General features: G+C 33.5%; 1 protein-coding gene across 1 annotated transcript in view; it reads right to left on the reverse strand.

The window, feature by feature from the left end:
• Positions 1-459: 459 nt before the first annotated feature.
• The window catches only part of LOC124368793 (AP-1 complex subunit mu-1), a 30,807-nt gene continuing 8,314 nt past the window's right edge, over positions 460-22,952 (reverse strand). Inside the window, exons 4-10 of the mRNA XM_046826168.1 lie at positions 22,082-22,212; positions 17,573-17,717; positions 13,473-13,663; positions 11,081-11,159; positions 7,665-7,895; positions 4,319-4,444; positions 460-1,353 (exon numbers count right to left, since the gene is read on the reverse strand). Of these exons, the coding sequence (XP_046682124.1) occupies positions 1,255-1,353; positions 4,319-4,444; positions 7,665-7,895; positions 11,081-11,159; positions 13,473-13,663; positions 17,573-17,717; positions 22,082-22,212 (1,002 nt within the window). The 3' untranslated portion in view covers positions 460-1,254. The remainder of the gene's footprint in view (positions 1,354-4,318; positions 4,445-7,664; positions 7,896-11,080; positions 11,160-13,472; positions 13,664-17,572; positions 17,718-22,081; positions 22,213-22,952) is intronic.

The following is a 22,952-nucleotide window of genomic DNA, read 5'->3' on the forward strand; positions in this document are numbered from 1 at the left end:
GAAAGTAATCATTTTGACTACAGATGATCACAACCTTCGTTAACAAATTCATATTCTTCATTCAAGGTACATCAGCACAAACAACCAGTGCCGCATCAAGGAATTATTTTCAGAAGGGGGATATTATTGAGGAGGCAAATGGAATATCAGGGACTGTGGGTCATTGAATTTAAATAGTATTAAACATCTCACACTTTTGGTGAGGGATATATGTTGATATCCCCCCTACATCTAGATACGCTACTGAAAATAACCCCTTCTAACCCTACACAGAAACATACATGTACTTACTTACACATGCGGCCACTCAGAACCAGTTGGGATTTGGCCTCACCAACAATGTGTCTCCATGCTCTTCCATCTTTGCTTATTGCAAGATATATCCTTACCTTCCTCAGGTCTGCTCTTGTATTAATGTCTATTAAACCTTGTTTTCAATTACAAAACAAAACTTTGGCATCAGATATGGTAAATGGAGTTTTATTGAATCAAAACAGTTTAGTTAGAAAAATACATTTCAACATACACTCAAATAGAAAGAATTTTAACAGGAATATTCCACTGAAGTCCTTGCCTCTTCAGGGTACGAGTACATACCTAATTTCTAAAGGAAAATTACTTTTGTTTAAAGGTACTTAAATTTACTTTTGAGATTTATTAATGAATTTTGTTGCCTTCTAACCTGTAATTTCAAAAATTCCAGACCATCTCAAACACATCAAACTGTAAAAACTGTTATTTTTCCAATTTTAAGGATTATCCAATCCAAGTCATTGTGTCTAAATCAAAACGTTTATATACCTTTTTGATTAAAGAAACCTCATATTGAGTAAATTTACTAAGATAGCAAAATATCAATAATAAAAGGCTTTTATTAACAATTTAGTTTTAAAATGATGCAAATAATATCATTGCTACTATCCATTCTTATCCAAATGTAAATTCTTTTAATTTTTAGAACGAAAGTTTTATTTAATTTACACTTTTTGATAGATTTTTATAAAACTTATATGAATCTTAAATTGTTTAGTACAATTGGTCTTGTTAAAATTATGGGTTAGAGATATTCTAGAGATGAATAATAATGAAATAGAGAGAGGAAGTTAATAGCAATAAATAATAATACTGAAGTTAAAATTTTAAATAAATAATGGTGAAAAATTACAATTGCCTTTGAAACTTTAATTTAGTATACTGCAGTGCTATAAAAACTTAATTGGTCCTAATTTAACTGAAATGTGTCCCTATAAGAATCTAGTTGGTCCTGAGTTGATAATCACCGTTTTGCGTGATATATCGAACCCATGGTAAAGCTTGATATCCACTTTTCTCGATGATCTTCAAATATCGAACCTGAAACAACAAACAACAAAGAAAGGGCATAAAAAAATGTTTTTAAGTGTGTTAAAAACTATATTATCATTTTTATCTCTCGATTTTATATCATAGCTAGGTTTCTCTTTCCACTTGGATCAGGAAATTTGTGATAGGTTTAAACGATGGACCACAAATTAAAATGATAGGATGCAGTATTAAAATGATGTTAAATTAAAAGTTGAAGCTGGGATTTAATAAAAACATTATTATAAAATGTTTACTCACAATAAATAGTTCAAATTTTGTACAAAACTACTGCCAAAAACAAAACAGGCTTAAACATTCATATCCTACCACATTTTCCCTGTATTACATGTTATTTATTCAAGAGCAACATAAAGTCCACAATTTGGTTTTTAACACATTCACTGCGGGTGATGAGCATGCTCGTCATGCGAAAATGGCGCGCCGGGCGGTGGACGGGCGAGCTCGGCATACGGCAGCTACTTTCATATTGAATCAGTGTGAGCTGAGCAGTTGCTCGGGAAGGCTGTAACACTCATAGCGAGGTGTGCCTGTTTCGGTGAGTCAGCTAGTGCAATTCGTCTGCGATTCATCGCCGGTTCGCCATTTTCGTTTGTTGTGTATGCTTTGGGATATTGTGTGAGTGGATTATAGTGTCTGTTGACTGTGTAAGTGTATGTACTCATAATGGAGGAAGACGATAATGTTATTGATGATAATTTTTCATCTGATGAAAGACAATGAGTCGAGTTCGAACAGTTCTAGAGACGGTGAAGGCGGCGTCCCCCACCCCCAGTGGGCCATCCCACCCCAATACGTGTAATTGATGTACTATCTACGTGTCATTCATGTACTATATACATGTAATTCGCGAGTGTTTGTGCCAAAACCTAGTGCGCTGCGAGCACATACAACACGGGGTCCGGCACCCGGTGCGGATGACGAGCAGACTCGGCACGGACATGAAGTCACCTGTTCCAGCCAACAAAGCTTCCGGGATACCTTGGACAACCCTTTCGGCTATCCTGACTCCGTTTTGGGTAAGTAAAAAACAAACAACAAAATTCCCTCATTTTCTGTCACCGGTAATTTTGTCATCCGCAGTGAATGTGTTAACACATGCGGTAAATTATCACATTTTTGCAATAATGTGTACAAAGAAGGCTAGGTAGGTCGGTATCCCTTAGGTCAGTCAACTCCCTTACACATGACTTTGTATCGGATTAGCTGCCGACTGGCTGCAGGAGAGTGCAGTGCCTTTCTACACTCAAACACTACCCTGATTGTGAGAAATTTGCTAACTCAGGTGCTGTCGGGTTTTCACCATTAGCAATCTGCACATGTGCATGCTACTATTTAAAATTCAATGCTATTCAATATGGTATGGTTTATAAATCTGTTGTAGAGCGCATTTTGTTGTCAACTTGTTTAGTTTGGTTAAAGAAAGTAAAGTATGGAGTTTTTTTAAGAACAAAGGGGAAGGCATATAGCTGCTTGCTATAATCAGTACCAAAACCAAGAAAAAGTGAGTTAGACAAGAACTTGTTGGATATAACTGATGTGGAAAAAGCAGGAATTAAACTGGCAGTTGAAAATGCCAGACACTAATCTGTAAAAAATACACAGAGGCAGCATACACAAGATGTTCAAAGGTTCAAAATGATGACAAGAATGACAACTGTTATGTTGATTAGAAAACAAGACTCCTTTAGTTTATCATACTTTATATATATATATATATATATATATATATATATATATATATTATTTCTTTTCTATACCAAATATAAATGAATAACTTCATTTTTTGTATGTATATTTTTAGTATACAATATACATATGTTTTTGTTTAAATTGTAGCAAAAATGAGGTAATTTTATTTAGATTTAAAATTATTAGTGTATTTCAACATTGAATTATAAAATAATTATGACAAAATATGTTTCTCCAGATTACAATAAACAAGCCTTTTACAGTACTTTGTTAAAAAAATATTATTTAGTTAAAAGAAACGTTTGATTTCTTTTATTATCTAAAAATAATGTTGAGGGTTTCGTCATGGTAAATACTAAACTAATAAACTAATTTTGTAAATAATTGTAATATTATTACAATTTAAAACCTGAACGAGATAAATGCAGCAATATGCTAACAGTGCATCCTCTCATGTCAATAGCAAATATTCAGAGATGTGGCACTTCGCCTACGGTGCTTCCGCAGTGAACACGAATATTAATGAAGAATATCAATACATATACAGGGTGTAAGAAAAGTCCCGCACGGGCTTGATAATTCTCAAACAATTACTGGTAAAGCAATAAAACTTACATCATTACTGCACCTGTACAAATGTACTTTTTGAAGTAACTACCATATTTTTGTCATATCAGAGGGATGGCCCGAAAGAAGTCAGAAGAAAATTAAAGGTATTTATTAGTAGAGTACAATGCTGCAAATCCTACCTCAAAGGGTTCTCACTTTCAACCAATTATTATGCTGGTTTAAAGTTTGAAACATTAACAATATAGGTCCTGTTCTAGATATACTTGACTTAGCTCCAGTTGTGAAAGTTAAACTAGTAAATGAATACTAGACTTTTGAAATAGTTTTTAAGGTTGTTAGTGAATATTCACATCCAATGGAGGGTGGTCTACAAGGAGTTCGGCAAAAAAATATAACGTAACATAAGCATTGCTCAAGATGTACATTCTTTTAAAGTGTAATGTAAGATGTACATCAAGTAAAGTCCAAGGCTCTACCTAAAAATAAGAATTTTCTATTATAATAACTGATACCAGGTTTTTCCCTTTAGCATTCATCTCTGCTAAAAAACCCCTTTATAATTTATAATGATGTACATCTTGATCTAAGCTTACGGTAAAAACTCTCTGTACACCATTTTCCATTAGATGTCTTATTTGAACTCTTTTCTATTGAAATATATTACAGAGTAAAGTAGTGCAATTTTATAAGTTACCTGAATTCCAGATGTGGTAAAGTAGGGTATTTCAAATTTAACTTGAATTGGAGGTTTGCCCTCGCTGTCTTCACACTCCACACTGGGCAGTCCGAAGTGAGCCCGCATCAAATATTCTTTACCCCCCTGGAAGAAGCCAATTAATTTTAAAACACACAAGGTATAGCATAATTATTTCATATTGCATCTTTCAATTAAGATTAGTTGTAGATAAATTAACCAATATAGGACTTGGGGCAATGTGGTAAAGACAACAGATTTTGAATTTTTTAATTACACATAGAGCAGATTAAAACTCTCCCTTGACTCTTGCTTTTAAGTTGCTCTTGGGGCCATTATTGACAGCATAGAAGGCAATCTAACTACAATAGTCTACTAGACCTAACCAAAGCATTTGACTGTCTCAGCCATGTACAAATATTAGAGAAGCTTGAGTCCTTGAGTGTAATTGATATCGCAAAAGAATCGTTCTAAAGCTACCGACAGGGGAGAAAACAAATGGTGCAACTCAGACATACAACTAAACGAATCACAAGGGAAGTAAAGTCCTGTTGTCTACCAATTCAGTGAGGCATGCTACAAGGGTCTCTACTGGAACCTGTTTCTATTTCATTTGTTCTATTTATGAATTATATGCCGCAATATCTAAGAGGTCCCTGCACCCTTCTCATGTATGCTGATGAGACCAGCCTCCAGTAGCATGAGAGGTCAGCAGAACGGCTAGCAGTGAGCTTGTACATTGCTCTCAACACAGTACATGCTCCGGGAATGACCTTATGGTCGATCTATCAAAAACCAGCCAACTAACATTTAGAAAAAGAGCAGCTGATGTCCCAGTGATCTCTGGCATAGAAATAGAATCACAAGCCACATTTCTAGGAATAATAATAGATGAAAAATAAATTGGATCCCACACTTTGACAATCTTTCCAAAAGACTAAGCACAAGTAATTAATGTCCAGGAGGTAGATGGCATAGAACTTCCCAAAAATAAAGATATACATCAACATCATACACAACTTTCCAAACCACCATCTTCAACTGTAAGAAAGAAAACCAACACACAATGGATGGGAAATCTGCAACAACCTCCCAACAGAACTGCAGGCCAAGACAGGATAACCATTTAAGTCAGCAGCACTGCAAGAATAGCAACAGACCTACCCTGTTTACTCACTGGAAAAATACATAAAAAGAACGACTTGACTGTTACTTCTTTTTTTCTATATATTTACCTTTAAAAAAATTAAAAACAATAATTTTAAATGTATTAACAGACACCATTTGTAATCTTCACAATAATTATAAGTAAAGATTAATCTGAAGTACTCTAAATATATCTTAAATCTGTTGGTAATGGTCAGAGTAAGGTTGAAAAGGGGAACTTCTTAAAATCAACTAAGTTTTATTTAGCATTAAAATATTACTCATTGACAAAGTTATCATCACTTAGATATGCTAAGTTAATAAATAGTTAATATGCGTGACTTGAAATAATATATCTATTTTTGCATACAATATTTGTTCCAAAGAGATTATCTAAAATGATAAAAACTGTTTTATAAGTCAAAGATAAAATTTTGAAAGGGTTACTGTAATAATAATAAATAAACGTTACCTTTCAAGATATACAAACATTTTTTTATAATTTTGCTCAACTAATGAAAATTAATTTCAAACATTTTTTACAGATATTACATTATGAAAAATATATTAAAAATTTAAGTATTTAAGATTGCTAAAATTTTAACTGTTAATCGTAATACAACGAAACTACACAATCACACTATTTGTACTCAAATATAGTATTCTATATTTCTGTAAGTTTTAAATCTGATTGAATGAAAGTTTATTAGAAAGAAAAGGTAGGAAAAACAAACCTTGATAAAAGAACACATTCTGCCTATGATGGCAATTCTTCCTAGTTAATGAAAAAAACTACTTTTTCATGCATAGCACATACTTTCACATTTTAAAAGACGGAGAGAGCCTATTTTTTTAAACAGCATAATAACACTGCTGTAATCAAATACAGGCTCCTCACGTGTTACATTTTCTAAGGTAACAGAAACTGTCAACACTTTTCCTTGTCCATTCGGTATTTTATTTCAAGGCTTTTAGACAGTTTCAATATAATTTAAGAGTATATAAATTACATCAAAAAACTAAAAAAGCTATTTTTTACAAACATTCTGAAAATAATTAATCAACTAAATAGTCACCTCTTGACAAAGATATTTGTGTTTACAAAATTACAAGCTACCTTGATACTACTACACAAATATATAGAAGTATATGTCCAATAAAATTAAAAACATCACTTTCTAACTTAATGAAAATACATATTCAAATAGAATAATATATCAAAAGTATGTTAAATCGCATGAAAATCCAACTGCTATGTGTAGTAGCTGCTAGACTGCCATTGAATCAAAATGTCAGATAGTACTATTGTAAGAAATATTAAATCATAAACAACTAAAATTTAATCCAACGTATTTGAATACAATTCAAAGTTGGAATACTCGCCTCTGCTCTAGCTGTGACATCAGCTGTTACAACAAGAGGGTTATAATCTCCTATTCCTTTCTAGTTATAGTTGACCTTGTTAGATGTCACTAAATCACAATTTAAAGTCAATGATGTTAACCTTCAAGTAAGAATTATGTACAACATTTTTCATGTTACACACTCTTCTTGAGACGAAGTGTTGAAAATTGGTGAACCTCTACACTCTCTGTTGTTTGAAAGTGTGGAAACTGCAACTGTTATATTTATGGGATCTAAAATCTAGAGCACTCAATTCTTATTTTTTTATATGTAAATTAGACACAATGATTGTAGGCAACTAATAAATTAGGGAATTACCTATACTACTAACAACTAATTATGGTAAAGGTAACGAATAGACTTGGATTTTCGTGCCAAATCCATTTAATGATATTTTCAATGTACGTTTTGCTCCGTCTTTCCTAAAAGTGTTAAGCAAGCACACATCTATGGAAAGGAGAATAGCTAGAGTGGCAGCATCAACCCTATCGATGCTCGGTTATCATTCCAATATGTCAAACGCTGGGCTGCCCTGGCGAGCAACCCTTTCACAGCTTTAACCAGTAACACCACAGGTTTTTAAGTACAATGTCACACAGAGTGCTAGTAGTGTATGTACTGCTGTGTCTGTAAAGTACACTGGGCTGTTTATGTTAAAAGTCATATGTACGTTTGACGATAAACAGTGAAACTAATATATTACATAGTTATTGGGAATAGGAGGATAAAAATGACTGAGTACAAAGAAAATTTTCTCAGGAAATCTTATAACTTGTAAGAAGCAGCAAATAAGTACCGGAAAAGATTTGATGGTCCATGTAATTGCATTCTGCTCTGGGGCGTACTTGACACTGCCGACTGTGGTCTTAAACTTGGGTGAGTCTGCATCGGCCGGCACAGGGATAACCACCTCCACGTTGTTAGCAGTTGATCTTCTCTTGAACTGGGACTTGGCCTTGATCATGTACTCGACTCTACTGTGGACGTGGCGCTCGATCACCGATTCGATCCATATCAGTGGCTTCACCTGCAAGTCAAGTTTCTCTCATTATGAAAAACATTTTAAATCCGAAATCTTGTATCATGAAATTTCTGGTGTAATCATAAAGAATAGTCATTGATAAGAACCTAAGTAATTGATGTGTCATTAATTTTGGATAATACCACCAGAAATGGGGTATTAATAATATATGAATTCTAAGTTTTGTCTATATTAATTGAAGGTCCATTTTTAAGTTAAATGGGTGAATTCATGTTTATTAGTTTTCACAAAAATGTTTCTAGATAATGAGTAGTGCAACATAGAGATAATCTAATTTATTTAGAATATTTCGGCAAAATCTGTCATTTCTGTCACACTCCAACAACATTTCAACATTTTCAACACTCACTTCACCTTCACCATAAATAAAACATAAATAGTTATGATATACCCATTATCGTTAACAGTGTAATCTATTCACTGTAACATACATATATTAATTTACTCACTCCTGTTGGTTTACATTTATCAGTTGCAAGCAAACTGATCAGCTGATTATTTATTACAGATCATCAATAAAACTCTCATTCTCCAACTAGAGTTGTCAGTTTAGAAAGTGAAAGTATTTTGTTCCTTGTATTTTATACAACACGGAAACAGAGAATAAGTTGGTGGTAGTATAGTTCATTTTGAGGTACAATCGTTGATGGTGCAAAAGAACTTGTAGGTAATTTGGAATAATCTTAAAAAGTACTTTTGTGGGTAAATGTTAGGGTTTACTTAATCTATAATATTCTATTAAAAAGATATTAGATTAGATTAAAACTAACAGGGTGCTATGTTAGACTATACAGTGGAGTCCCGCTAATCCGAACACATGTAATCCGAACGTCGGTTAATCCGAACAGGTCCAGGAGGAATTATTTATAACGATAATGAACAGTTATAGGAACTAATTTCATAAAAAATTAAAATGATGCATCATTTCGTACATAAACAAAGAAAACTTTAATTAAATAGACATACAGTATTTTATTAAGACAAATTGTGTACGGTACAGTACATAAATAATGAAGTTAAATACAGTACCAAATTGAAACTTATAGGTTAAGTATGAGTTAAATTACTGTATTAAGAAGTGAAATCAAACAAAAATGGGACGTACAGTACTGATATTATTATTGAGTACAATATTAATTGTTAAATGACATAAATTCAGTTATTGTCTTTTGTCGCATTAAAGAGAGTCTATTGGATGACGCGTAGTTTCGTACAACTATTGAACGCGTGGACCCGTACAATATCCAGTACGCTCACTTTGCTTAACAATAGAACTCTCACACTAAATACGGTAAATGTGCTTAGTATTCGCAAACACGTTTATTTGTCAAGAAATACAATGCAACAGTCAGAAAACATGTTTTAATAAACAATGTTGATAATTCTATAACAAAATAGACCCATTCTCAAGTTTAAAACCGTATTTTTCTGTAATTTTGGCTAATCCGAACAATCACATAATCCGAATAGGGCTCGGGTCGCAATTAGGTCGGATTAACGGGACTCTACTGTACTACAAAATCCCAAATTAACATGTAACAACAAATGTTATTATTTACGTTATAAATAGATAACATAGTAGAATAACAAACATTTCGACAAATACAAAGTAAAACACAGTAGGTTATCATTTTTACAAAATACACATGAGAACCTTCCTACTAGCTGAACATAAGAAGTGAATTAATTATGTATGACAGAGAGTTACTTGTCCAGAGGAATATTCAGTATTTCAAGTTTTGTTTAATTAAAATTTAATGAAAATAAATAATGTTTATTGCATTGTTGTAATTATTTGCCAACATAGAATATTTTATACTAATGAATGGACATCTAAATGTCTAACGAATTCTTGTAGTCACCCTCAATATAAATTAGAATCAGTTTAAATTTAAAATAAGAAACAGGGTTGCTACAGGAGTCCAATAATGAAATTCCCTGACTTTTCCCTGATTTCTAGACCAAATTTTTCATTTTTCCCTGACTTTTTTCGATGCAATCCCCAGGGTTTTTGGCTGCCTGCTACATGCGCCGCGTCGTCTGCAGGCTTGGACTCGGCGCAGCGGCAGTAAGTTTATTTGTGTAAAGGGATTTTATATTTTTCCCTGACCAACGTCGAAATTCCCTGACTTTTCCCTGACTTGAGACCGGATTCCCTGATTTTTCCCTGATTTCCAGTCCTGTTTTTTTCCCCTGACTTTTCCCTGACTTCCCTGATTTCCCTGACCTGTAGAATCCCTGAGAAAAGTTAGCCTGAATCAGTTTAAATTTAAAATAAGAAGGTAACGTAAGGTATATTACGTAAATATGATGTAATGACTGAACTAGATCAGGGTGTACAACTGGCCGTTACATAACGCCATGAGGGCGGGCTGAACATGGTTAACCCATTGCGGATCGTATTGTTTTGGCGCGCGGGCGCCAGCGGACACGAATTAATTTACGGTCAGCGGCCGCACGAACAGCAATGGTGCGCCACATCGTATCACTCGCTATTGTATACTAGAAAATTCAGCTGTGAAGGTATTCGTTCAGATGGAACACAGGCCTGGTGGGGTATCCGTGATGTAGGAACGATAAGACGCGAGCAAGGTTCCGGGGTGGCAGGGATGATGTCTGAATCATAGTCTAAATAAAGCGGCTCGGCGAAGCGATTACAACATCCGGGCCATTGTCTAGACTAAACCCGCCAACATGTACGCCTGTGTCGTTTAGTTCTGTGTCACTAACCTCAAAAGTATTACAATAACAACTGAGGAAAACACCCAATCAGAAGCGCTAAAAAGCAGAGAGTAAACTCATATGAATGATTTTTCAACTTAGACATACAACTGCGATCTGTAGGATATTTATAAAACTTTTGAAAACTCTGAACGTAGACCGTTGTTAAACACTCTTAGTAGACAAGTGAAGACGATCGCCCGATCTATCAGACATTAAAAGAACTATTTGGAGGGAAATTTAAAAGCAGACCGCTTTTGCGACCTGAGCTCGTCATCGTGCCGTTCGGCCGCTGCGTGACGTGCCCAGCTCGTCAGTGATCCGCAATGGGTTAAGGAGTAAGGTAGGTCTCATATAAAAAAAAAATGACAGAGATACACGACAATATATGAATAATACTTATATTTTGGACATTTATATCAGTGAAATAAATAACAAATTATACTTACATGAGTGTTGAGACGATAGGACATGAGTTCGAACTCTCCATCAGGTGGAATGAAGGAGATAGTGCGGTCGTTTTCAAATCTAAAACAAAGTCAGATCACTCATAGAATCATAAAAGTATTAACAGATTTCAGGTTTAGGAACATTATTGTACTACTGAAGTAAATCATGTTTGTTTTAAGTAATATATGAAATGTTAAATATTATGGAGTATTAATCTCAATCTAACTCAAAATTACTTTACTATCTTCATGTGGAAGATATGCTCATGAACATGTACATAAAAGATCAGTTCATTAAATTCCATGTTTAATCCAATACTGTGCTTGTTACATGATTTACAGAACTCACTAATACAGTAAACGTTTAACTATTTGTGGAAATGAACAGCATGGCTACCACACATAATCCACAAAATTGCCAATAATAGACCCAAAGTAGCTGACAGTGGCCATTTATATTGGTTGAAACTGTATTTTCTATTATTTATCATCTCTTTTAATATATTTCATCATTCAGAAAACTTGGTAAATTAACTTTAATAATTGTGAAAGTATTTTTATATCTCAACATATTTTAATGAAGCATATATATATACTGCAAAATCATGGCTAACCTGCAAAATGGATAAATATACTGGAACTTTGTTGATTTCAAAGTGGCTTGAGCACTATTCACATTAGGTTAGCTCAGAAACTTTAATCCATTAACGACATATCACGGTACCATCTGTAATGTCCGACGGGGTAGCAAAACACTCATCACAAGATGTTACCGTGATGACAACACACATTATTAAATATATTTTTAAACATTAGTGTGGGCTTAAATAATAAAGTGTATGTATTAAAATTAAACAAAAGAACATTTACTATATACATATAAATATTTACTAACCCTAGAAAAAGAACGTAAATCAAGGTATAATACTATATTTTTGAACTTTTTCTTACCAGTTACATAATTGAATCGTACGTAATGTTATATTTCGGTAAAATGATAGATCGGTGATGTATTTTGTACAACTTTGTATTTTATTTTTGAATGACTCTGATACATGTTGTTTCTGCAGTATAATTTATGGTTGGAGTAAACAAGCATGTTACTGGTTGATGTCCTTTCTGTTTTGTTGTTACTACAGGAAGTGTAGTTTGAATTTTGCGAAAATGGCAGAGCCTCTAATGAGTTTGATTGTGTTTTCTCAAAAATGAGTTTATATTCTAGACTGTTTCATTAGCTAAAAAACAGTAGCTCAGTCAACCAAATCACATTAAATTGAATTTTGTTTAGTTTTACCAAACCACTTTTTGCTTGGATTTGTGTGAGAAGAACATAAATGTCAGGTTTTAAAAAAATCTATGTAATATTGAAAAAATAAAGATAAATGAATTAAATAAAATTTTCCACATCGAGTTTAATTTTCTATAAAACTACACCAAATATCAAGGATTATAACTATGCTTTGTACTAAAATAAATTTTTTGCTTTAAAAATGTACAAAAAATTTAGTTTTAAAAATTATCCTGGAAATAAAACAATTTGAATATACTTCACATGCTTATAAACTACATTATGTTATAATCTGTTTCATTATGTAAAAAAACAATAGCTCAATCAACCAAATAGCAATAAAATTGAATTTTAGAGAGAATTTTGCTAAAACCTTGCATCTTTTGGATATTTAATTGAATTAGTAACAGGAGGTGAGGTGCAGGAATATTGGGAGGCTATTGGGTTTACTGTAACTGTAGAGAAGTCATTGGCAAAGTTTTCATTGATAACATACATTGTCAATGCACTGCCTGAGTTTGTACCTAAATCATAGATTAAAGATTTCTTCATATTTATCATCAACTTAAAGTTCTAAGTGTAAGTATGTCAATCTTGTTACTGAAGAACTCACATTATAATTTTCTTAACAACTTAAGAAGCTAACATAAATTTTGAAGATATTTAGTATTTGTCTAGAATCCCAGTATCCACTTATATAAAGAACAAAACTTTTCTTTACAAGAAAACTACAAAAATTATGATTTCGAAATATAAATTCAACATTTCCGTGAAATAATACAATCTAGCTAAAACCTAACATAAAAATTACTGTACTTCTAAAACATTTTGGGATCAAAAAGGTTAAATGGCAAACTTCATGCATTGGAATAATTCCTCAATGCCCCTCTTAAGAACATTTGCCTTAGAGAGGTAGCGTATCAGATATAGCTGGAGGGATCAATTGATGAAGGACCAGCTAGCTAGAATTAAAAAGTATTACATATTGATGTCTCACCTTGATAACCGGACACACTGATGGAACTTGACGAGATATAGCTGGAGGATCAATTGATGAAGGACCAGCTAACTAGAACTAAAAAGTATTACATATTGATATCTCACCTTGACAAACGGACACACTGATGGAACTTGACGTCCTCCAATTCTACAGATTTTGATTTCCCTCTACCGGTACTCTCAAACAGCACTTTATCATTGAGGCCTAAACGAAGTTCTGGCATTCCAGACAGGTACACTCGCATTTTGATAGCTCCAACAATCTCACTGCGTAACACATTTCCATTTGCATTTGCCTGAAAAACACACGCTTTGAACTTGATTGCTTTGGAGAGAAAGATGCATAACTCACTCTATAACTCAGATTTTTAAGACTAAAATATTTATAACACAAACTATTCTGTAGACACAACATTTTCACGTGTTCTCTTTCTCATATTAACTGACTACAATAATATTTGAGTTACAATCTCAATGCGATGTCTTGAAAGTTCAAATTGAAACACATAAGATAGTTTATCACTCAATACATTGTAACACACTCTGTTATCTCCCTCCTGCACGAATAGCCAAGAGCAACCATCAACACTCAACTCGCCTCCTACCTGACCGACTGAATTCATTTTGTGTTGCATAGTTTACTTTGTACTATAACTATCTCCATTCTCCATTATACGGACCATGATTTTTTATTACAACAATATATTTTATTACTACACAAACAAACATATCGTATGTTGTATATTTAAATAAGCAGTTCCTTTTCTTATTATAGATATTTATTTTAACAAGTTAAGTTTACAAAATTGTACTAATTGACTGCTCTTAAGCAAATTAGTTTTAATTCACTTACCCTATTATTGACTGATTAAAAACAGTGGATTGTGCCGAATTTGTATTTTTTATAGTACAATTGTACTGTCATAAGCTTAGGGTGGTTTTTACAAAACACAAATTTTTGTATACATGCGTATTAAATAATTTATTTTAATATATTCAATATTTCACAACAAGGCTAATCGTTTTACAAAAATACATCCACTTTACTTAAAAGGAATACAAGATTCTTTCCTTGCTTATGGTTTGTTTGTCTCTCCTAATCCATTAACCTCCTTGGACGAGTGCAAACCACAGCTCCATATAAGCTAGAGAATACTTGGATGAGACCATCTCGTTGGTCGATATTGAACATTGGTTCCATTCTCACTGAAACTGCTGAAGTGCTGAAACTTAGCAGAGAAACTGGAACTAATGTTCAATATCGACCAAAGAGATTGTCTCACCCAAGTATTCTTATATATCTATATGTCTTTAAAACTCGCTAGACAAGTGCTGAAACGTAGCAGGAAACTTGTATATATATATATATATATATATATATATATATATATATATATATATATATATACTGGGAATCAATGTACACTTTTGTGCAACAGTTGATCATTACTATTTTTATATAGTTTACATAAAATTACTTAATTTATTGAAGTAAACATAATCAATACCCATTACCTATAGAAGAACTCTTTTGAAAATTTCATTGAAATCTATTCATAGAAACAGATTTATTGTATTTTTTAACATCTGCAAAATTCTCTGAATAACTGGATTTTGTGGGTGTATTCAGTGGGAGGACCTGTTGGGTCAATGAGCTTAACCACTCTCTAGATACATAGCAGTATTGGCCCTCAACATATAAGGGCTTATAAACCTTCCAACACTGCTTGTTCATGTTTCACTAATCTTTACCATGCGCTTTTCATTGATATTGGCTGAGAAGGTGGTTTTGATTGGGAACACAAATATTGAACCCCTCGGAATCCACCAAACCCGAAATCACATACCTCACTAACCTTTTAGAATCCTTAAACCTTGTTCAGCTCATTAAAGAACCAACTCGCATAACAGACAAAACGAGGGCGCTAATTGACCATATTATTGTGAGCAAATCTTTGAGTAGCTTAAAAGTTGGCGTAATCGATAACGCTAGTATCTTTGACTGCCGAGGCAGGCGCGTCACAGACATCAAACTTTTGTTCTGTGACAGTTCCTGTAAAACCGAAAGGAGAGTTAAGAATAAATTTGCAACTTGTACAGATGTCTCAAAGTTAGATCTAGACAAATTTACATCAGAGGTTCGTGCGGTCGATTGGGACAGAATCAAACTAAACTTGAGACTGGGGTGGATGAGGCGGTAAAAATGTTAGCTTCTGATATTTTGAGAGTATTTGATCTGAGATCTGAATACGTGACTAGTGCATAACCAAAAAGAAAGCACCTTGGCGGAACTGTGAAATAAAAAACCTGACACACATAAAGAATAAGCTGAAAAAGTATTTTGCTTCTAGTAAAGGTATACTTGTAAAAATGCTTATTGCATGGCACGCAACAATCTCAACTACGCAATTCGAAATAGCAAAGTAGGATTGATTTTGCTGCAAGACTGAACTGTAACGGATTCTAAATCCTTCTGGGCAACATATCGTGCTGGCGGGGTGAAAGACAATGATTCAAGTGAGTTGGAAATGCTAAATGTGACACCCAATGACATAAATCGTTATTTTGCTGCTATGGGATGTGGACACAAAGAAAGTGAAGAGAGGCTTGCTTTTTTACAAAAACACAACAAGTTTTCAGTTTTGTAAAGTGAGTGAGACTAAGGTGAAGGATATAATAAATGGGATTTCAACAACCGCCTTTGGATTACGGAATTTCCATACAAATGGTAAAAGCTGTTAGCCCATTCTGCATCAGCACCATTACTCATATAATCAATCTTTCTCTATTCAGTGGCCATTTTCCTACTGATTGGAAAAAGCCTCATTATACCCCTGCCAAAGACTAACAATCCTTCTTGTTTGTCTGATTTAAGACCTATCTCCATATTGCCTGCGATATCCAAAATATTGGAGACAGCTGTGTGTAATCAGTTGTTTTCCTTCTTGGACTGTACAATATCATGCCTGACTGCCAGTTAGGATTCAGAAAGATCTTCATCACTACATCAGCTTTACTGAATCTAACTGATTACCTGTTTTCATCTAGGGATAACAAGGGCCTCTGTGGTAGTCTGGCCGCTCTTGACATCCCAGGCATTCGAATCCGCCAATTTTGAAATGTTTCTGACAAAGATGCGCTTTTACTGCTTTGGTAGTCTTGCATTGATGTGGTTGCGCTCATACTTGTCTGGGAGAACTCGGGTCACTAAAATGAAGGATCATCTTTCGGATGTCACCTATGGTCACAGGGTGCCTCAGGGCAGCTGTCTGGGCAGCATCATGTTTCTGCTCTACACAGCAGATCTCGAATCTGAACTAAGTTATTGTTCCTCTATACACATATGCAGACAATACTCAGCTGGTATTATCATACCACCCTTCCAATGTAGCCTCAGCTGTACAAAAAATTAACGCGGATCTGTTGGAAGTCAAGCTTTAGGCAGATGATCATGATCTGAAACTAAACCCTAATAAATGCTCAATTGTTCATTTTCAACGTCCTTCGGTGAAACATATCATGACGTGTGATTCGCTGTATGTATCTTTAGGAGGAGAACCTTTGACAGTATCTGACACTGTAAAGATTCTTGGCGTACCCAACAATACTAGAGGTACCCAAGGTTGGACTCGAGGTGGGGAGAAATGCTTTTTCTTATTTTTCTCCCCAGCTTTACAATGCACTTCCCTACAGCATTTCAAAGCACTCGGCTATGCCTCTTTTAAAAATAAACTTAAGCTACAATTGGAACATGATATTTTTAAGTGTAAATTGTGTAGAAATATATTTTGTTTGGTATTAGCCTTAGTACTAGGAATATATATATGTACATTTTGTATGATTTGAGTTGTTTTGAACTGTATGTTGAAAAACGCTTAAAATAAGAGGTTATTTATTTTATTTATTTATAAGGTTAAAGAAGGTTTTTATGTATGAATTATTATCAATTTCTGACAAAAAATGTTGTGTGTTTCAAAAATGTTGATTGTTAGAGTAAATATTGTAAAATTGTACTATACCAATACAAATAATATTGAGGTTTCAAGAGTTCAGCATTCACAGAACATTTATTACATAGATGATACGGAGTTGATTGTTAGAGTAAAAAGTGTAAAATTACATAGATAATAGGGAATTGATTGTTAAGAATAGAAAGTGTAAAATTATCAACAGTATGTTAAGGAAAATGAAAAAGTTTCACTTACTAATAAATTAACTGATTCAATAACATCTAGAAACACTTCATTTTTCCTATATTTGATACCCTCGGATCTCCACGAGACTGCATTGGTTACAGCCATGGGTATTCGTGGCTGAATTTCTAGTTTGTGGCCTTCTTGAGTAATATACCTGAAAAACAAATTATAAATTAATAAATATGCCAAACAAATAGTAAGATGAATTTACATCTTAACAAAGAACAACAACATTAAGTATTGGAAATAAATTACGTAGAAAATTCAAAAAAGATAATTAGGGTGTCACACAATTTAATACCCAATAATAATTTTCTGGAAGATACAACTAAAATGCATCATCCAGAAAATGGAAAATTATGTAAGTGTTTTCTGCACATTAATTTGGCAATATAAAATTTATAATTTCAAAAAAATATTACTTCAAAGACATAATATCTATAATTTACTTCAAAGACATAATATCTATAATATTATAAAATCCAATAGTTGCAAAGGAAGAAAACAAATCTTGGTGATGGCAATCTTAGAATTTGAAGAAAGATTATTGAAACCCACAAGGCATTTAAAATACTACAACTATACGTAATATCAGTACTTTTAGTAACAAAACTGTTTTATAAATTAATTAATTTAAAAAATTACGGTATTAGTTATTAGTAAATGTGCTTTACAAATAATTTTTGAACAATATTCATTCAATGTTAAAATTTTTTTCAAAGACTTTCACATTTTGGCAACGTCTTCACTAATTAGTTTTCATTTTACAAGACACATTTTAATTTACTGAACTTCCATCTAGTACACACTATGATTTTTATAACTGCAACCTTAGCTGGAATGCTAACTCACATGAAAAAGTAAGTCACTTTTGAACATCTGTACTTAAAACTCCTAACAGAAAATCCAAATTGAAAATAAAAATACGGAACTAAATCAGTAACCATTTTTGTCATCTAATAGTTTGAGTGTGAATGATAATAGTTTAAAATTTAGTACATGATACGATGTTTGATCAAAAATTACGATGAATAAACTTTTATAGCGGCAACTGCTAATACATCCATATGATGAAATTTGCCTAGTAGTGTGATCTGTTGATATAGACAGCGACAAGTTTCAACACGTTGGAGCTTGTCAGTCAACTGCGAGAGTCGCTAAAGTGAGGTCGTGTTTATTGTGTCTGTCACATGTCATGGTTTTCAAACAACGCATTAACATTAAGTTTTGTTTTAAGTTGCAAAAAATGTGACAGATGCTCAAGAAATATTAAAATCTGTGTATGGCGATAATGTGATAGCTCTGAAGGCTATATCCAAGTGGTATGACTGATTTAAAACCAGAAATGAGTTGATTGAAGATGAGCAGCTTTCGGGACGTCATTAACCTTAAAAACAGACGACAATGTGCAAAAAGTAAAAACAATGGATCTATGGATATGAGCCAGAGACCAAAATGCAGAGTTTCCAATGAAAAACCAGTGCATCTCCTTGCCCTAAAAAGGCACGTCATTTCAAATCGAACATCAAGGTCATGTTTTTTTTTTTTTTTTTTTTTTTTTTTTTTATATATAGTGCAATCAGAATTTGTTACAAGAACAACTGTGAACTCTGAATTTTATAAGGGCGTATTGCAATGTTTGTGAAACGACATACGAAGAAAGAGACCAGAAAAATGGGCAAATTGCTTTCTTCTTCAACACGACAATGCGCTGTGTCACACCTCGCTTCTTATTTGCAAGTTTTTGGCCAAGAAAGTGTTCCTGTCTGTCCACGTCCAACATACTCACCCGATTTAGCACCATGCGACTTCTAGCTCTTCCCAAAAATTAAAACTGTGCTTAAAGGAAAACGTTTTGACACCACTGCGGACATTTTGACGGCCATGACCGAGCAGCTAAAATCCCTTCTGAAAAAAAGCCTTCCAGAAATGTTTCTATTCATAGGTTTTTTTTTTCTCTTAGGTCAAGAAGCTTATAAATTGCACTTAGTCCTGTAAGAACCTTAGTGCTGCTTCCGGAGTGACAGGATATTCTGGAAGGTTAAGATTAGGGGGTAGGGGCCGCCTCCTATCGAGATCCATGAGGAAGAATTAGGGCACTAATCTCAAAGTCATGTCCCGCCGGATGAAGGGGAGGCCAGCTCTGAACCTTTCCAGTAAAAGCAGGCAGGGGGTGGCAACACCCTTGTTGAGGCTAGCAAGAACCTCTGATAGTTAAGGAACGAACCCCACCAGTCATCTCCCGCAGTAGACTAGACCTATCGAACTGCCCTTGCACCCCAGAATCTCGACATTTGCGGTTAGTGATACATCCAGGTTGCCTATATTTAAGTAACACATAGGTTTTTGCTGTGCTCAGTGGTAGATTCAACTGGAAGGCATAAACCAGCCAGAAGTGATCCCTGCTGGTTATCCATTCATGGATTAAACAGAATAAGTGCATTGCCAGCAAAGGACAGTATTTTGAAGAAGATTAAATCAAATTCAATGTAAGTTTATTACTTTTATAAATAAAAAATTATTCACCGTATTTTTGGATCACACCTCGTATCAAATGAAATCATATGAAATTACCTTTAGATATCTATTACTTGAGACATTATTAATGAGGACATTAAAAAGCAAATGAAGATGTGTTTCAGTATTTGGTCAGACTACTAAGTCAGTAAGCAAGAACATTTTGTAAAATGAGACAAATTCAATTTTACTAATTTGATTTTTTTCTGCAGGATATGCATGGTTGAGATGTGGGAGCAATATAAAAGATAACTGAATGTTTTAGTTCAAATCTGAGTGGCACAGTATTGCAGTTCAACTCAATTCAATTTGTGTATTGCTGTTAAATAACATGTAGGTTACAATATTACGCCTAAAATATTATATCATCCAATGAGGCATTGTAGAATTTGTCTAAACCATAAAAACCTTTTTTTACAAACCATTTCTTAAGAACTCGTTAAAAACTATTTACAGACAAAGACTTTACATTTAGAGGTAATTTGTGAAAAAGCTTTATGCCAATATGTATGTAACTTCTTTTCGTCTTACTTAGACGTACAAATTGTTCATTAATAAGATTTGTATTTCTGGTGTTGTATGTATGTTTACTGCTTCTTAAATTAAATTCTACATAATGCTCTTTAACATGCATAATTTACTGAAACATAAACACACAGGGTAACGTTAGAATACTTAGATCAATAAAATGAGGTCTATATGATTTAATGTCTTAATTCCCACAATACATCTATATCTATATCATGGCCTTCTTTTGCCATATAAAAACCTGTTGAGCACCAAACGAGTTTCCCCAAAGAGTTGTACAATTGATATCTATCCATCAAGTATGACTTAATAGATTTAGCTTTAATAGATATAATGTAGGTAGAAATAAATTCCAATCTTTAATGAAGTGGAGTGACCAATTTAGTTTAATTAATAATGAATAAAATAAGTTATGCTTTTAATTTTAGTAATTGCACCATAATTTGTAATTATCTATAAATCTAATGAAACAACAAGTTGAAATATATCTATTTATGCTTGTCCACGTTTTTAATTTTAGATTACAATAGGCTATTAGACTTGATGACTAGATAATGCTTTATTGTGGCAAACAGAGTGTATATATCAGAAGTAAAGTATTATATTTAAAGATGGTAAACTTAATATGATGGCCATCAGTCTACCACATTAACTAGATTTTATGTTTGTAGAATGCTCTTTACAATGCCCTTCTCCAGCACCCTTCATCCACAACCATTTCTTATGCAAAAAGTGTACAATTATAAAAATTGAGTACTTTGGTAATTATCTGGAGGCCACAATTTTTAGAAGAGTTTATCTTACCAGGGACCTAAAAAATCTGCATAATTAGAAAGAACAAACTATAATTAACTTACTATGAAAATTACATATAACGATGACGATCGGTTCTTCTTTTCTACCTCCCAAAAGAAACAGTGTCGGCGTAGGATAAGTTGGACGATCTGGGACGTGGTCTGAGGTCGGGAAAGTACTTATCGGAAATGCCCCTGGCCATCACGCAGGCTGTCCGTGATGCCTTTTGTATAATAACACGTTGTAGATAGGGACAGAGTGGTCTTCTCGCTGACATTGCTTTCTTTTGAGAAGTAGAAAACAAGAACCGATCGTCACAATTAATTGTAATTTTCACAGTACATGAAATATAGTGTGTTCTTTCTATTAGTGTAATTATTTTTTAGATCCCTGGTAAGAAAACCTCTCGCAAAAATAGTGGCCTATGGATAATACCAAAGTACCAAAATTGGATTGTAGCAGATGTTGCGGTCTTTGATAAAACATCTGTAAAATAATTTTGTACATAATTTTGTACACATTTTGTAAATAATTTCTTTGAACACAATCAAGTAATTTGTGAAACATTAACACATTGGCACATTACCACAGTTCATAATAGGTTCTAAAATAAGAAAAAGGAACTGTCCCCTACAGTGAAGTAATGTAAAATATAAATTAGGCTATTATAATACATACTCTTGTAAGATTTTACTATCTGTCGTCTGAGGATAACCGAAATCTATCAATTCGTCCAACAGCTCGTATATAACAACAAAATTATCTCGTATACTTTCTTCTTCAATTTCTTTAAAGTATTCTGTCATAACCTGAAATAAAACAAAGAATATCAATATTGTTTTCCAAGTGCACAATGGTATTACAATTCTTTAACAAATATGAAGTAATATTTCTTTGAATTTAAAAGAATTAACCCTGGTACCCAGTTTTACATCCAATTAGTTAACACATTCACTGCACGAGGCCGGACTTCCAGCCCCCCACTGCACCCTGAATCATTGCATTAGTGTGGGCCCAGACAGGGAAGGTTGTGATGGGCACGTGTAGTGCCAGTTCCACTGTCTTTTTGCACAAACCATTCTCAGATCACCAACTTCTTTTATTTTCTAGTGTTGTGTCTTTTATTGACTTTAGTGTATCGTGACTATGTATATGTAAATTTTGTCCGATGGAGGAGTATATTGAACTCATTAAACAAGTTTTTCTGATGAAGAAGAATCCAATTCAACTCTTTACTCTTATGTATTAACATTGTTCTTAGGGGTTAAACCTTACGGTATTTACGCTACAGCTAACAACACCTTACGAATACTTATACAACACCCCCTATTAATTTATCTCATCAGTACCTAACTCCCTAAAGATCTATTAAGTACAGCTGTTATTGACATTCAAATTGAGCGTGGTGAAAAAATGTTTCAGAACTTGAACACTGAACAGCCAATAAAAATTAAATATACACAGTAAAAATATTTTAAAACATCTATTTTGGAATTACAACTTTTGTAACATTCAACTTACAGTTAATAATACCAGTAAAGTATGTATC

The sequence above is a fragment of the Homalodisca vitripennis genome, chromosome X (genome assembly GCF_021130785.1).
Source record: "Homalodisca vitripennis isolate AUS2020 chromosome X, UT_GWSS_2.1, whole genome shotgun sequence".
In the NCBI taxonomy this organism is placed as follows: domain Eukaryota; kingdom Metazoa; phylum Arthropoda; class Insecta; order Hemiptera; family Cicadellidae; genus Homalodisca; species Homalodisca vitripennis.